Genomic DNA, 16983 nt, shown 5'->3' on the forward strand with positions numbered 1-16983 from the left:
CACCAGAGATTGTGTGGCTCTGTGCTGGGCCATGTCTCAAATCCTGCGTCCAGTTCTGGGCCCTTCACTACAAAAAAGACATTGCGGTGCTGAAGGTGTCCAGAGATGGGCAGTGGAGCTGGGGAGGGTGTTATGATCCAACTGTTAGAGAGATGCTTCTACCCAAATGAAGAGGCAAACGAGACCACATGCTGATGTCAATAGTATGGATTTTATTTAACTGTAGATATGAGGTAGAGAGAGATAGAAAGAAATAGGAAAAGGAGAAGTGGGGAGTGAGAGAATGAGAGAGACAGATTAAGTAGAAAGATATTCACCACCCCTGTGGATCCAGTGGTGTCCCGTTGATCCTCTTCTTCTGGTCTTCTTGGTGGTGGGGGTTCCACGAAACATGGAGTTCAGTGGGTTAATAAACATGCAGGTATAGATGGGAATGCCCAAGCACCTTCCTGCTGAGGGGCAGTTTCACACTTTTACAACAGGCTCTGGATCTGTTGCAACACTTGTCAATGCTGTACAGTCTTCAGAAATGAGTCCAGGGCACTTTGGGGGTCTTTGATGGTTTATGATCCCTTCTAAGACTGCCTCTCGTGAATGCCCCGTGTGAATGTGACCTTCTGGGGTTGGGTGGGGGTGTTTCACAACTGAGCCAGTTTGTGTAAGGGAGGACTCTTTGCAGGGTCTGTTTCTTACCTGGCCAGGGGATGGGTGTTCCCCCCTCTGTAGCAGACCTTTTGGAATCACACTCAAAAACTCTCCCTTTGCCTGGGGGGAAGAGTGTGCAAACCTGACCTCAGGAAATGAGTCTGGGCTGTGCACCCCTGCTGAACCCAGTCAGAGCTGATTTTCAGCACAGCTGCTGGGTTGGGCTTTCCTTGTGGATACATTCTTCTCCCCCAGCCTTGTAAACTTCTCCTTAGACCTGAGATAATTGGACAATAGTGGCATCTTTATCTCAAGTTCCTGTCAGGAGTCATTCTGGGGGGAGTGGGGTGGGCTTTGGTGCAGTTGCTTCTTTGCACAGTTGGCTACAATGGGCAAAGCTCTTGGGTGATTTTAACAAAGTTTGAGCCATTAACTATTTTAGTCTTTCTCAGAAAGGTCTGGAGCACAAGTCTGATGAGGAGAAGCTGGGGGGCTCAGGAGGGACCTTCTCACTCTCTACAAGTGCCTGAGAAGAGGTTGGAGCCAGGTGGGGGTTGGCCTCCTCTTCCAGGCAACCAGTGATAGGACAAAAGGAAATGGCCTCAAGTTGTGCCAGAGGAGGTTTTGACTGGATATTAGGAATAAGTTCTTCATTGAAAGGGTTGTCAGGCATAGGCACAGGCAGCCCAGGGCAGTGGTGGAGTCACCACCCTAGAGGGGATTTAAAAGGCAAGTAGGTGTGGTGCTTAGGGAGAAGCACAAATTCTTCCTTAGTCTCTGACTTACGGAAGCTTCTGTGGGAGTGTTCTATGGAGTTGTGTGGGAGCTGTTTATCTCCCTCCTGGAAGCTCCTCGTCATTTTCAGGAGCAGCAGCAGAAATTTAGGACTCTTGTCTATTATTCCCATACCAGCTTCCTCTCAGTCTAGCTGAACTGGAAATGCAGAGTGTATTTGCAGTGTTCATTTCTTGAGCTCCCATCAAGATTCAGAAGTAAACACACATCCCTGATCCCTCTGGATCACATTCCCAAAGCTGTGAGCTGGTGCCAAGGAGATGTGCAAAGCAAGCTCAGAAGGTAAAGGAGGATAAGTCAGGGAATCAGTGAAGTTGCACTGGCCCAAGACAGACCAATTTATTAATTATAATATTTTTACACTCATAAATAGTAAAGGCAGCTTATACCAAAGGAAGGGCTCCCCTTCACCCTCACATCTGGGACACCACAGGAACTGTGCTGGCCAGGAAGGTGCAGGGCAAGGCAGGAGGGTCAGGAACTGTCAGAACACCAAGTCTCTGCACAGGGCCTGCAAAGGCATCAGCAGAGCAGACTGCTCTGAGTCTCTGGCCTCTCCTCAGGCAGGGAATGCTGCCTTTCTTGGCTCTTGCAGTCGGGGACGAGGCTGGGAGGGTTTGGCGTTAGCCATGCAGGGGAGAGTCATCAGGGGAAATCAGGCTTTCAATCAAATATACAGAATTTTCTCTACAGGCTACCATACTGGCAGGATTGGTAATGCTCTGTATTCAGCAACTGAAACATCAATCTGAAGCAGTAGGAAACAGACTTTTTCTGTATGGGTACACTGTACTGTGTCTTGTCCAGCTAGGAATGTGGTGGAGCTGCTAATTAAAAAATGAAGCACCTCTTAATGAGGATGTGGTGCCCATTATAAATATTTACTGTTGTGGAAAACCTGCCAGTTTAGTCAAGTTGCATGTGCTGCATTTTCTGCAGAGAGAGCTGCCTTTTCAACACATCTGAATTCCCCTCAAACATGCAAATATCTGTGGAGTTTAAGTCTGAATTCCTATATTAAGATCTATGTATGGTTTAGGTTACTTTGTATAGGATTTTTTAATCACACCTCCACCAGGTTCTTCTCTTGCCTCACGTGATTTTCTAGCCAAGCCCAGGATGGGCACACTCAAGAGCCTGGCAGCTCTTCAAAGATCCTGAGAATGTTTGTTGAAGAAGTTTTTCAGTTTGGAAAAGCCACAACACAACACTGAGCTGGTGTCTCAGGCCTTGCTGCTTCCCACAATCCCTCTACCTGAACATGGCCTTGGCTTTGACCTGTGCCCCAGACCAATGCAATCAAGCTCCTCTGTAATTCCCCTGCATGGCTTTGGGCCATGTACTCCAGGACTACTCTAATCCTGGCCAAGGCCTCCACCTACCCTGCTCAGAGTGCCTGAATACCAGAAACTCCTGGCATGAGCAAGGAGGTGATAAGGCAGGAGCATGCATGTACGAGACAACGAGTATTCCCCAAGGAAGGCATAAGATCTGTGACCATTGCCCTGCAGCCATCCTGGGAAGAAGGCTAAGCTGGCCTTTCTGAGTGAGTTCCTCTGGCCAGAGCTGAAGGCAGGTCCTACAGAGGTTCAGTACACGTCATGGAGGAATGGAGTCAGCAGCAGCACCGTAGCATTCTCATACATTGGAAAAAAACCTGGTGGGACAGCATCCCCTCCCTCTGCAATGAGAGGGACTGTGACAGGTGTTTGATACAGCTAGAGGCACCAATTACCTGAGCTGCTGCTGCAGCTGTAGCTCTGCTGCTCGGACGATGTCTGCACAGCTGAGAGCATGCCCCATCCTGACACAGTAAGAGGGTTTTATCACAAGCACACAAGAGCCCTGTCTGCTGTGAGGTGATTATCCACTTGTGTACCTGAACACTTGTCCTGACCAAAGCAGGTGTTCAGAGTTTATTTCTGGCCTGAAAAAATGCTGATACCAGTTGAATACTAACCAGCCATCTCCTTCTGTACACAGCCACGTGTGGCACAGCGTGCTCCCAGCAGTGCTAGTACGTGTAGCCTTTGCTGTAGAGCTGTGGAGGGAAGCTCCCAAGGTCTGGCAGGTAGGAGCCACTCTCATCCAGGTGGGAAAGAGGCACCGTGTCCTCCTCACTGATCTGCCGGTCCAGCTCTGCCTTCAGCGCTGGCCGCTGGTTATCGGGGAAGGCCATGGAGAACAGGGCTTCAGGCTCACACACAAACTTGTACACATAGCGCTCCCCAGCCACCTGCAGGGACGAGATGAGGGGAGGGGAATGCTGCAGGCCCAGGGAAGCACTAGGCAGTGCTCCCCAGCACCAGGGAAGGCCTGCAAAAACATCTGCCTGCCCTGAGACGTGTCAGAGTTGTAATTTTCTCCTTGTGCTGTCCTCTTCTCTGCTGCTCTGGCCTCCCTTGGAACAGCTCCTGGGAACTGGGATGCTGCCAGCTGACTCTTTGTCCAGGTAACAACAGCAGCAGCAGTCCCTGAACAGTCTGTACTGAGACACACTCTGGGTGTGCCACAGACCATCCCTACCACATGGGGCCAAGATCCAGGCTGCCTTTCTCTCACAAGAGGAAGGACTGATTATATCTCCTTGAAGCTACATAAACTGCAACTCTCCTGACTGCAGACATATACAAAAAAAGAAAGAAATCATAATTCCCTCTTTGTTTTATTTCTCATGCATTGCCTACATTCAGCTCCTTCACAGCTTCTCCATTAACTACAGCAAAGAGAAGTTTTGGGGAGAGCAAGCTTGGGATGCCTGGCTAGCTCAAGGACATTCTGTCTGTAGGACTTCCTGTCTCAAACAAGAGGAGCATCACTTAAAGCATAAAGTTTTCCCCTGCTTTGCAAACTGACCTTCTGCATGATGCCTTTCTCGTAATAGTAGCGAAGTGATCGGCTCAGCTTGTCATAGTTCATGGCTGGACGGTTCTTCTGGATCCCCCACAGCCTGGCCACCTGCAGAATAAAGCACTAAACTGTGGGAATGTCTGTGAACCCAGCCCAAGAGAAAAAAATACCATCCAGCTGTTTCTCTTTGGATGGATGGTACCACGACACACAGACATTTAAATAATAGACTCATCAATAATTTAGCAGCTTTTTAACATGAGGAGAACTCAAGCACTCTGTGTCACAGAGAAGTTCTGGCCACTACAGAGCTCATTTGCTGTCACCACTGCTCCTCACTCTCCAGTACTCTGAAAGCTTGAGGATGCCTAAGGGCTGCTCTGTAACACTAAATCTTCAAGGGTCCCATGTTTATCAGGAGACCAAGTACGAGGGCACACACTGGAAGAGACCTCTGCCTTCCTACTCCTACACGATTCTCAGCTTTGTCCATGACACTCAGAAATCTGTTGTAACCCGATGTCAACCTGCCAAGACAACTCATCTGCACTGAAAGTGCCCATAAATTTTGATATGTAGCAAGAACGGTGCTAAATGCAGCTCTACTTGGAACTAGATATGAACAGATATTATGGACACATCTCCCAGGTACTGTCAGGTACCACTGGTTTTTCTGGAACATGGCAGCATTTGAAATTACACTTCAGTTAAAGTCAGTTTGAAATAGATTAGGATTTATCTGCTTCCAGATCCTTATGAAAACTGCTGCAATCGCTGGGGTTCAAAACTCCAAACCTCAATGTCAGCCTCAAGTATGGAGCATGAAAGACAGCACAGGTCACTGCAAGCTTGAGAGCGAAGTATCCAGGGAAGTGAAGGCAGTGGGTAATTTGACTCACTGCATAGCTGAGGTTCTAAACTTACATACAAGCAGCCTTTCTTAAACCTGGTATTTGTGTCACTCAAGTGTTTTGACCTCTTCTAAAAACCTTGACTTGCTGCAGGCTCTAGCGAGTGCCACTGGCAGGCAGAAGCTTCACAGGGCAGAGGAAAAGCTGCTTTAGAATTTGCAGCCCCAGAAACAGTGGCTGATTCCCCTGAGCCTGTAGAGAACCTTGATGGTTTCACCTCCTCTGGCTCAATGAGCTTGAACTCCATTCCTCTACCAGTCCAGGCAATGAAGTGGGAATTGGTGGGATTGTCCAACAGGGCCACAAGGAACTGCCAGAGCTGGAGCGATCCCCGTCTCTGGTATGGGGGTCCTTCCCGGTACCCTCCGGCTTCCTGCTTGATGTCTCCTGCTGAGAAGAACAAACAGGACATTTCTAAGGATAACAGTGCAAAAACCACTGGGGGAAAGAGAAAAGAAAAAAAAAAAAAGCAGCACTTTTCACAATTTCACAAATGTTGACCAGGAGTATTTCAGTTCACACAAAACAGTGGCCAATTCACAAGCAACTCTTCCCAGAGCAGCCCTGCTCTACGTCACAATTAAGCTACTTATGCTACAAGGCCTGGTTGCTGCTAAGAAAGCTCAAAAAGTGGAATACCAAAAATCTGGGTACGAACACACCTGCAAGAACACAGTGTAATGAACTATGTAGACACCAGTCAAGTGGCTGGCTAAGATGGTGAATAACCCTATCTTACACCAAAACTCCAAGCCATTCTTTCTCCAACCTTCAAATTTTTCTGGAACAACACAGACATCATCAGTAAAGGACCTCATCTGCTTGTCATAGCTGCAGCCTGAAAGAGAAAGCAACATCAGCAGTCACAGCCAGCCAGGGGAGTACCGAGGGTGATCCTGTGCAGGGAATGTTTCTTACCTAATGTATCTTCTGTATTTGAATGGCTTGGATAACTCTCAGCACTTATGTACATGGAAGGACAGTCAGGAACATCTACAGAACAATTAACAAACTCATTTATTTAAAAACACAGGTGGCAGAATGGCCTTGCTCTGCAAAGGTGGACAGGTGAGTGCAGCTGTCTGACCAACGTCCTCTTAGGGCCCTCCTAAAGGATTAGTGGCAGACTGGAAACTACAACTTCATTTGCATTACCCTCCCAATCACGAATTAGAGAAGTAAGTTTTTGTGGCCCTATCACACACCATCCTTCAGAGCAGCCAGGATAGCCAGCCAGTCACCTCTGCATCACTTTTATACAAAATCATGGACAATAGGCTTAATTTGAACCTCTCTCTCGTCTTAGTTTAAGATAACTACACACTTTTCTGCTGTTTTCCGAGGTAAGAAGGCATTGCATTTTCCCAGGAGTACTATGATGATGTGAATGGAGAGCAGTGGCATCTGAATGTTTCTGCAGAGTCTCACAAATGTCATTTCAGATGTCTCAAGTCTCCCTGGCTTTCTCACACCATGATGGGGCATTCTCACAAGCACTTTAGACAACATAAAAACAAAACCAGCCTTTGCTAAAAACAAGCAGGAAGCCTTTTCATGATTCTGTGTGCAGTGTACAGTGCTGCCTGTGCACTGCAATTTGTGTCTTCTGTATCTTGTGTTTTCTGAATCAAATTTATTTACTGCACACAGCTGAAGCAGGAGCTGTAACTGGGAGCTTTGGAAAGGTTTACCTTACATTTCCCTCACACACCTGTGTCTGGCCATTGCTTCCAGCAGAGATTTTGCTGATGCTGAGGGAAGAGTACTCTGAGCTGACAGACTGGGTGTTATTACAATCATAAACTACTCTCACAAAACGCATTCTTCTGGCTTTGCACATTTTCTGAACAGAAGGACCCGGTGAAAGTGTAATATCAATATCACCACAGTGATACCCTCACAGGAGCTTTTTATTTATGTGTTTATTTCTGCTAAAGGAAACATTGCAAGATGTCCATTAAAATACCAGGAAACCAGAAGTAACATTCCCTCTGGAAGAGGGTATTGTGATCTCAGGGTAGTGAGCCTTTGACAGGTCTGCCAGAAAAATAACATTTATCCCTTGTGGAAAAATAAGAGGATCACCTGGTGGATCTGGCATCTAGAGAGCTATTTTTGGCATTATAAACTTTTTTCTCTTGTCATCCCCTGCAATCTCTGTATCTTGTTTCTATGGGAAGTAGCACGTGGAAGCTGATCCTCCAAGGGACACCAAGCAGCACCCTGGAACTGAGCTGAGCCCACCCAGAGCCCTTTTCCTCTGCCAGTGCTTAGAGGGACCTTCTGCTGCAGGGATCCATAACAGTTTTTCTGTACAAGGTCCAACATATTTGATCCCTTCCTTTCTGCCAGTTACAGACTGTTTTCAGTATGATTTCTTCAAAGCTGACCTCACTTACTTTCTGCAACCTTCCAGCTCACAAGTACCCCTGAAGACAAAAGTTCCCTGTGAAACTGGAAACACCCTTTTCTTTATTTCTGATGGTGTGAGCGGGCTAATCATGAATTTTGAGTCTCCCTTGGCTACTTATTCCCTTGTGGGTGGGGGGAAAAGCATGCTTTAATCTAGTTCGAATGGGTTTAATACCACCTTCTACCTCCTATCTTGCTGAACTTTCAACTCCCTACCAGGAAGTCTTTCCCAGAACATGGTGAATGTCCCAGCCTTATCCTGGCTGCAGTGAACAGACAGAACTGTTTTGGTTTCCTGCTACATAGCCAGTTACCCAGGCCACTTCCCCAGGCAGCACCTGCTCCTGATACTGAGCTGCTTCAAAGCTCAAAGAGCACCAGTGATGGATGCTCACCAAGGAGTTGCTCACCCCACTGATGCCTGGTTCATGCAGTCAGAAAGGGCCAGTTCTGCCTACCTGAGTCGTACATGTAATCCACCTGCTCCTGCTTGACCACCACAGCTGCTGGGTACTGGTGGCTGCTGCCTGCCTGGTTTGCCCGCTCGTACTGTGGGTCGTGGTGCTCCTGTTTGAAGCCCTGATGGGGGTACTGGAGGCAGGGCTTGGGCAGCTGGCACTGGTAGGCAATGGGGTCTTCCTGGGCCATGCCCTGGGAGGATGGGAAGGAATGGCACATCTCCACAGGTGGCTGGTATGCAGAGCTAAGAAGGGAGAGGACATGAGACAGCTGAGACTTTGTTGGCCCTCTGATTTCAGCCCTGGCACAGGGCTGGCTGAAGGACAGAAACTTCCTCAGCCTGTTCCTAGAGCTGTAGGAGCTCACTCATGGCTGGGGCGAGGAAGGGACCCCAGGGAAGGATGTTTCCAAGGGTAGCTGCTACACAGCCCATCATTCACAGAACCCGACAGGGCTAAGGTTATGGGCTTCACACCCCAGGCAGCAGCGGTGGGTCCCACAGGAGGGGATCCTGCAATCACTGTGAACAGAACATTTCCATCTGGGTGCTGCAGCCCTTCCTCCCTTCATCACCAAGGAGGGCAATCCTTGCCAGTGGCTGCCTCCTCCTGGCAATAACTCACCTGTTTTCACTGAGGTATCCACAGCTGGGTGTGGAGTGGGGTGGCCCCACAGGGGTCAGGAAGCTCCTGTCCTGTCTAGGGAACTGTTGGAGTGGTGGCTGTATCAGGACTCCTGGGCTGGGGGACTGTCTGGGTTGATCGTAGGCACTGGAACAGTCAAACAGATATTGCAGCATTTCAGCTCTCCAGAAGGACTTGTGGCAGCATCTGGGAACCTGTCAAACATGCTCTGTCCCTCTGTGCAGCCACCTGGGCCAGAAAACTCAGCATAAACTCCCTGCTGTCTGATTGCTGACTGATGGACACGACCCTTCAAGCAGAAGCCAGGGAAGGTGTCTGTGCTGGAAGAAGCCACACTACAGCTCAGGCAAGGGCACTGTGGGCGGTGGGGTCAGGTGTGGGACAGGAGGTTTTGGAAGGCAATGGGGAGAGGCATGTGGCAGATGTCAAGACTGCTGAATATCAGCACAAGGGAGGATGAAACACAGGCAAGGCCAGAGCTGATCTACCCAGGCCTGAGGTGCCCAGTGGCCGCCCTCGCTGGGGGCCACAGCTGCTGACCACTGCTCGCCTGTACTCAGCACAGACAGGGCTGCTGGCACACACTCCATTATTGGATAATGCAGCAGCACCTGATTTCAGAATAGCTCCTGTCCCTCCTCTGTGTGAGCCACTTTACCTGGCATAAAGGCACTGCTCGCTGTTGTGCTGGAATGGCTGCTCATGGCTGCAGGACAGCGTGGGCTCTGAGGGGCTTTGGGGCTCCTTTTTAATCTTAGCAGGAGGACTGTGAAAAGCTACTGCAGGAGAGAAAGGAAAGATCAAATTAACACTTTTCTTCTTTATGGGGAGCTATGATTATCAGGCATTTTCAAATGCAGGTGTCCCTTCGCTGAATCTCTTCTATGCAAACTGTCCAGCATCCCTGAATGTGGGATTGGAGGAATCTCAAAACTGCTCTGCTCATCCAAAACACCAGTGACAGTCCAAGGGAAAAAAAAAAAAAAGTAAAAAGGTTTCTTTCCATTTTCAGTGCATGGTCTGTGGCAAGAGCCTGACGCAGACAAGGAGGGATATTTCTGGGCTGTCAGAATTTCATGAATAACAAATGTGGGTTGCAGTTTACAGCACCAGGAAGTAGGATGTGGGCATTTACTTCTTATGCTTCATTCAATCCAGCAGGGGACAAAACTTGCTTCCTAGCTGCTCAGAACGGCTTGTCCTGGCTGGAGGATGGGCTGAGCATCTTCTGCCTTTGCCTGTGGGCTCTGCTGCTGCTGTTGGGAGGTCACTGATGTTTAGGAAGGAAAGTAACCCCAGAGAGGTAGATATGTCTAGGCTACTTTTTCAAACTAGGGAAGGATCTGCCCTCCAAATCAAAGCTGAAATCTTTTAGTAAGACCAGATCCAGTCCTGCATCACCAGCTTCCTTCCACCTCTTTAAGTCACACGATGCTGCTCTGGGTCTGGGATGTTCAGCACTGTGACTGCTTTTAAGGATGGGAAGTAACATCCTGATCCATCAAGCCCTCATATTTTTGCTGAGTTTATTTCAGGAGTGACCTGAGCCCTGCATGCACCAGCCATTTTCAAGCTAGTTCTCCTTCACATAAAGTTCTAAGTGTCCCTTCAGAAGCAAGCAGACAGCTAAAAGGGTCAGAAAAAGGCCTTTGCTGCCTCTCCTAGCACAGGAGGTTTCTATTGTAAACATCCTTCCCCAAAATTAATTCTCACACCAAGAGGGGGATATCTGCCCCTTCCTCCAAAACCCTGACTCCTTTTGGCTGTCTTTGATTTCATCCCACACCAGAAAAGCCGATCTTGCCACCACTCAGAGAGCTTGACAGAATCAATGTACATAAATAAATCCATAAGATTCCAGAGCCTTCTGTTGTTTCTGGCTCCTGCTGCTCCTCAGGCACACCTGGCTCCTGTGGCTGCCGTGAGTTGGAGCAGAGGAACCCACCCACAAACAGCTCTGGGCACTGCCCAGACTGAGAGAGGGGAGAATGCCCTGACCCAGTGGTCTCCACACACCTGCAGTGGATTCAGCATTCCGAGCATGACACTCCTGCACCTGTGCAAACAGCCCAGGCCCAAGGAAGGGCCAGAAGAGAAAAGAGTCTTTTGTGTCTGCTACATTCCCCTGTAGCAGCCCTTCCCAGTGTATGGATGTATACAACCCATCTAAAAATACTGATGGGTCAGCTGGGTCCGGGGGGGCAAAAAACCTGCTCTCTCCATTACACTGAACTCCGTGGAACTTTCAAGAAGCTGGAGGTGTTAGGAGCAGCCAATTCTTCCCAACCCCTAATAGCTGGAACAGGCTATCACATTACATCTGACTCATTAACTCACTCAGAGTGAAATGTGGGACCATCCCTCTCCTCAGTTCTAGGTCAAAAAGAGAAAGAAATAAGATCTATGACTCAGAGACCGAGCTGTGCTGTGCTGCGGGGCCACGTCTGGGGAAAGGAGGTAAACAAGTGCAACCAGAAAAAGTGCTTCATTTCAGTTTATGTGGGGGAAACTGCCTGGGGTGGGGGCATGGAAGGCTCCAAAATTTGGATTTGCCCTTCCCCCAGGAGACATGATTATCCCCATGCTACTTACAGTTTTCTGAATGGAAGTCAGGCACAAATTGCTCATCATTGTCTGGAACCTGAGCTGTCAGGAGAGAGAGGGAAGGAGGAAAGGAGGGAGGCAGAAAAAGAGAGAGGGAAGAGTTAGTTCTGGCACTTTGTACAGCATAATTAACAGTAAGGCAGAAATAAATCAATGCAGGAAACATCTGAGCTTTCTGCTGGGATGATTTTAGTGACTACGGAGAGTTTCCCTTTGGGATTAATGAATACCTGTGTGTCCTGGGAGAAACCCTGGGGACAATCTTACCCATATTTTATTACTTCTAACAATTACTTTTACATCCCTTTTACTGCAGGGAAGGGAGAGCTTGCAGGAGATTGTTATTTCATAAAATCTGTCACTGTTGCTGAAAGAAATTCTGTTGCCAGAACACAACAGACAAACCTACAATTTTCATTATTGCAGAGTGGACAACAGACTGCATTCTGTCAGCTCTGAAACAGAGGTGATCTAGTCAAAGTTAAGGGACATAAAGGATGGAAGCCCACTAATCCCAGTCACTTCAAACTAAGCTAGACTAGACATGCCAAAAATGAACCTCAGGGAGTAACACTGTGCTAACAGGTGGGGAATGAGAATGGAGCTGGCCAAACCTTCATTCTGCAATCACTGTTCCTTCAAATAACCTGTGTGACAACAAACTGGAAATATAAACAATGAAAGATGGGCAACTGAGGAAAAAAATCTAGAAAATTAATTCTATGGTTATCCTTAAAAAGCAACATGGAAATAGAAGAAATTATTGGGATCATATTGTATGAGCAGAGTTTGGACTTCACAGCCACTGGTGATGTCACAAAGAAAATTAAATGCTGAGAGCAACAGGCCACAGAACAGATGTGAAATGAAGGGCAAGGCTGGAGTGAAAGCACCCAGCCTCACTGCTGGGCAGTGACATTTGCAGACAGCTACAGTCCTGTGCTAGAAGGCTGAAGACACAGTTGCCAAAAGAGTATTTCAATTTTTATATTCTCTACCTACTTCATACATTCTGCAACCCAGGTATTTTCTTGTTCTCCCCAAACCAACACCTATACTTGGAAGAACCGGGATAATTAATCACATCTGAAGCCCAAATCTGGTCTTGTTCCAGTCACTCAGACCTCAGGCACCAACACAGAGCCCACCATTTCCCACACAACTTCCAAGAGCTGGAGCACTGGAACTCAAATTTTCTGCCTAGGGACACCTGGAGAGGTGAATCTGCTCCCTGCAGCCATCTCAGGTACCTGCCTCGGCCACTCTTCTCCAAGGAAGATTCTTTTTTGTTTCTCTGAATGCTGATGCACTTCTATAAATTACTGGGCTTGAAATTAGTTCCATACAGTTACCAACTGCCAGGTTCACACCCATGCAGTCTACCAGATCCTGGTAAAAATGGTGCAAAAGAAAACTAGACTTTTAGTAACCAGGCCTAGGATTTTTCAGCATATGTTTCTTTTAGGAGGCATCTATATGCAGAATTATTCTTTGACTCTCAAAACGAGAAATCAGGTGTTGACACTAGTAAAAATATCTTAAAAAGATAACAAAGAGATACCTCTATGACTGAAATCACACAAATACATGTAGTGACACACATGAACAGGTGTATATGTGGTTTAAATGCATTAACATTTTTGGCTGATGCCTAATTTCTAGTTTGCTTCCTTCCTAAGTTTGTTCCTCTTTTATTTAAAAAGTAACACCAAGAACTGTAAATAAATAAATAAATATTTTTTAAAACTAAATGTGATAGAGGAAGAGAATAAATAACATATTTCATGTTTTCACTTTTTCTTCTCTGCTGTTTAGGAAGGTGCTCTTCAGTGTTTTGATCCCCCAATCTCATGAACAAACATTAATGTGGAGACACACACAGGACATTAGTAAAAAATATTTTCACCATTCAGGAAAATATTTTGACATAACGGTGAATAGAAAAAAACCAAAAGGCAGTTTGCTTCAGAGGGTCATTTTTCTTGTTTTAAGTCTGGAAATGGGAGTAACAATGGGAGAAACCAGTTCCCGACATGCAGTCTAAAATCATAAACTAGAATATTAAAACACATATTGAATTTCTCAGGGATTTCACTTGGACTCTGATCAGATGCTATGAGCTATGAAAAATAATAATAAAAAAATCTCTGTGTATATTCCAAACACATGCAATAACGTTTGCATCATCGTTTACTAATCCTGGATAAAAGCAGAGCACCTCTTTCTCTACAGTGCTATGAGCCCATGGGGGACCTTCCCTTCACCACAGGGGACTTCCAAATTCATCCTACAAACACTCTGCTACTGAAAAATATACTGTCAGAGATTCTATGCAAATCCTTTAGATTGCTGAGCTAAAAATATCATCAAACATGAGAAAATCTAAAATTGAAAGTCTACCAAAAATCAGTTCAGAGGCAAACTAATTGGCAGCTCGAGTTCTTCTAGGATTTGAAAGAACTCAATCTCGAGCCTGTGTGCACATTCAGCAGCTCTGTTACATGCCCAGCGATTAACACCTATTTTCCTGCTCTGATATAAGTTACGTGCACGTTTCAATATTGAAACAGCCTCCGGGTAATTCCCATTGCGTCCTTGCAATCCTCACACTCCTGAAACACTGCCTCATCGATGTCAACTCATTTCGGTTCCGTTTGAAATGAACATAAAACACTTGATTTTGTTTTTCCTTAATAATCTTACTTAGCTGGCAAATACCTTTCCGAAGGCTTAAAAAAAGAATTGTTTGAGAAGATTGTCCCTCACCTGTGGTAAAATTAGAGGAAATAACCTGCTCAAAATGTATATTTTTATATCATTATTGTTAAATATTTTAAAGTACCTAGATCACAATGAGCACTTCTGTATTTATCAAGAGTCTGTACTTGAGGACGTGTTTTGAATTTTCTAGAAAATGGACCATCTGTAGTGCTGGAATTAGAGCAAAATCACCATGTTTAAAACTAGTTTCACTTGGAATTAATGTGACTCCCTGGCATTCGAAGTTTTCCTTGAAGTTCAAAGTCAAAATAATTAAGACACCAAACTGAAAAGTGTGTAAATTCCAGCCAGGTCCCCACAAAGGATCATATTTTAAAAAAAAAATAAAAATAAGGGAAGCATTTAGTTCCCCAAATTAAAAGACTACTTCATTGTTTAAGAAAATATCAACGTTCTGGCAACCAACAAAGATAAGTGACAAATTAGCATAAAATCGAAGCAGTTACAAATAGCCTGAAGCGAAAACTGTACCCAGGAAAGCGGGCCAGCAGCCAAGTCCCATTCATAAGCAAATGCCCAGCACAATAGTGTCATTCAGCGTCTTAATTTACACAAGCCAGAGGTTGGCAAGTCTGAAAAAACCACTTTTGTTTGGAGCCAGGCAAACACAGCAAAGGAGCGGGACAAACCTCAAAAGACAAACAACTCAAAGACGATCAAAACCAACCAAAGCTGGGGGAAGGAGCCTACCTTCAGTCAGCCACGTCTCCTGGAGCTGCCTCAAGTCTTGGAAGAGCTCTGCGGGGAGAGGGGAAGGATGCTCAGCTGCGGAGGGACAGCGGGATGCTCCAGCCGCGGCCGTGCCGGCGGAACGAGGAGGTGGGGAGGAGGCGCGGGAGGAGGACCCGGCCCCTGCCCAGCCGCCCCCGCCACCCCCAGCCCTCCCTCCGCCCCCGGCCCCCCTCACCTTCCGAGTCCTGCGCCGGCGGCACGCCCGGCTCCCCGGGGGTCTTCCCAGCGCCCAGCACAGCTCCGCCACCCGGGGGCTGCTACAGGAGGAGCGGGTCAGAGCGGAGTCCCCGGCCGGAGCGGACCCAGCCCGGAACCCCCGCCCGGCGGAGCCGCCACTCACCTGCGGGAAAGTGAACGGCACCTGCTGGTCCAGGTACCTCTTCATCCTCCTCGGGCTCTATCCGCTCTCCTCGGGCATCTGGGGAGGGTACCGGGGAGGGGTGCGGCGGGCCGGGCCGGGCCGGGCCGGGCGGGGTGGCCGCCACGGGCCGAGGTCCGCAGCGGCGGCAGGACCGCGATCGTCGCCGCTCCCCGGCGCTCCCGGTGTCCGTGAGAGGCGGCGACCGCGTCGCAGCTGCCGAACTTGTACTGCGAGACGGGACCGAGCCCACCAGCTCCCGGCCGGGACGAACCCCCGGCCGCCCCAGGACAGAAGCCCCGCTCGGCTCGGCTCGGGTCCCGTCCGGAGCCGTCTCTCAGCGCCGGCGGCCCCGGCCCACGCGGAGCCCGCGGCGGAGCCGCCCCGTGCGAGCTCCGAGGCCGCCGTGGGCCCGGGCCCGGCCGCCCATTGGCCCCTCGCTCACGGGCCCGGCTCGCCCACTCCTTTGTTTCATCGAATTTGTGAATGAAGCTCTGTGTTGGGGCACGCCCGCCAATCCCCGCTCGCCTCGGCCGTCACCCATTCCGGAGTGGGCGTGGCTTTTACCCCGGAGGACCAATCACATCGCAGAGCTCCGCTGTTCATTCACGGCGGAGCTCCCATTCATAAAAAAAAAATAGAATTCTCCCGGAGTTCATTCAAGCGAGGCCGCACGCCCAGACTCCGCTCGGCCGGGCCTCCCCTTCCCACGCACCTCGCAGTCGCTTTCAAACACTCCTTGCAGTCATTTTCAAACACCCTTCAGGTATGTTCAGCTCTGCTACGAGGAAGTTTCAACAGGAGTTGGAAGAAATCTCACACATGCACAGCTGGAACGAAAATAACTAAAGCCCTGGCTGTCAAAATCAGTTTTACTCATACAAATGCTAAGGGACAAGAACATTAAAAAAAAAAAAAAAAAAATCTAGTCTTGGGATTTGCACACCAAAAAAAGTCGCTTTGCTTTTCCAGATGCCAGGTGCTGACTCCTGGGCCATGTGCATGCACCCAGTTATTTTTTTCCCCCCAGATTTCTCCTCTAAAATTCCAAGATGCTATTTAACATTTATTAAGCCGATTTATTCCCCAAAATATATTAGTGACAGGTGGGATGTGGTGATAATAAGATAATCATCCATAGGCTGTCATCTTCTGGAAGAGAAATAGGTACTCAAGAGAAAAAGGGGAAAGTAATCCATAAGGCTAAATGGAATTGTACATTTTTGATGTTTTCTCAACAGCTCACCCCTCCCAGTTTGCTGTACTGCTCTGCTTACTGTGAAAGGGGTGCCTGTGAAGTTTAAATATCTAGTCAGTATATATTTTGATCTTTATGCTCACAGGCTACAACTGTGTCAGGAAACCTGACTGACACACAGTTCTGCTTAGACTTTGTAAGGCACTGAAAGTATAAATTGCATAACAACAATCTAACTGGGAGAAATATTCTCTTACATTTGTCTGAGAAAACTGGATTAACAGCCTGAATAGCCTGCTGCAAATTATATGGAGCAGAAACAAATTTGCTAAAACTCAAAATTCAGATTAACTCACACACTTCAGTGATTTTCTCAAGGCAGAGTAAGCTGGAATTCCAGTGCTGCATTTAACCACGTCTACAGTGTTTGGGGATGTGGGACCAGGTGCTGGATGTAAACTTCCTACAGTTAACATGTGCGTGGTTCTGCTCCATATAATTTGCAGCAGGCTATTCAGGCTGTTAATCCAGTTTTCTCAGACAGCTGTAAGAGAATATTTCTCCCAGTTAGATTGTTGTTATGCAATTTATACT

At 47.7% G+C, this 16983-nt stretch overlaps 1 protein-coding gene across 3 annotated transcripts; it reads right to left on the reverse strand.

Annotated features, from left to right (window-relative positions):
• Window positions 1-1745: 1745 nt before the first annotated feature.
• ETV4 (ETS variant transcription factor 4) lies at window positions 1746-15297 on the reverse strand. 3 transcript variants are annotated; one of them, XM_032134508.1, is made up of 12 exons: window positions 15174-15297; window positions 15009-15087; window positions 14792-14839; window positions 11309-11362; window positions 9375-9495; window positions 8696-8842; window positions 8072-8316; window positions 6120-6194; window positions 5971-6039; window positions 5419-5591; window positions 4297-4398; window positions 1746-3676 (listed from the first exon to the last, which is right to left on the reverse strand). In XM_032134508.1, exons 1-12 carry the CDS (start codon window positions 15216-15218, stop codon window positions 3455-3457), a joined length of 1380 nt encoding a protein of 459 aa, XP_031990399.1. In that variant the 5' UTR covers window positions 15219-15297; the 3' UTR covers window positions 1746-3454. The 3 variants fall into 3 exon arrangements, with proteins under 3 accessions (XP_031990399.1, XP_031990400.1, XP_031990398.1); XM_032134509.1 differs by having other exon boundaries at window positions 5419-5588; window positions 15009-15090; XM_032134507.1 differs by having other exon boundaries at window positions 15009-15090.
• Between the last annotated feature and the right edge of the window lie 1686 nt (window positions 15298-16983).

Source organism: Corvus moneduloides, chromosome 26, assembly GCF_009650955.1.
Source record: "Corvus moneduloides isolate bCorMon1 chromosome 26, bCorMon1.pri, whole genome shotgun sequence".
In the NCBI taxonomy this organism is placed as follows: domain Eukaryota; kingdom Metazoa; phylum Chordata; class Aves; order Passeriformes; family Corvidae; genus Corvus; species Corvus moneduloides.

Coding starts and splice junctions, on each gene's coding strand:
- ETV4 (XM_032134507.1), bottom strand. CDS start 15,218: ATGAAGAGGTACCTGGACCAGCAGGTGCCGTTCACTTTCCCGCAG. Junction 5,592..5,970: donor TGTTCCAGAAAAATTTGAAG/GTTGGAGAAAGA, acceptor TGTTCTTCTCAG/CAGGAGACATCAAGCAGGAA. Junction 4,399..5,418: donor AGCTCATTGAGCCAGAGGAG/GTGAAACCATCA, acceptor TTTATTCTGCAG/GTGGCCAGGCTGTGGGGGAT.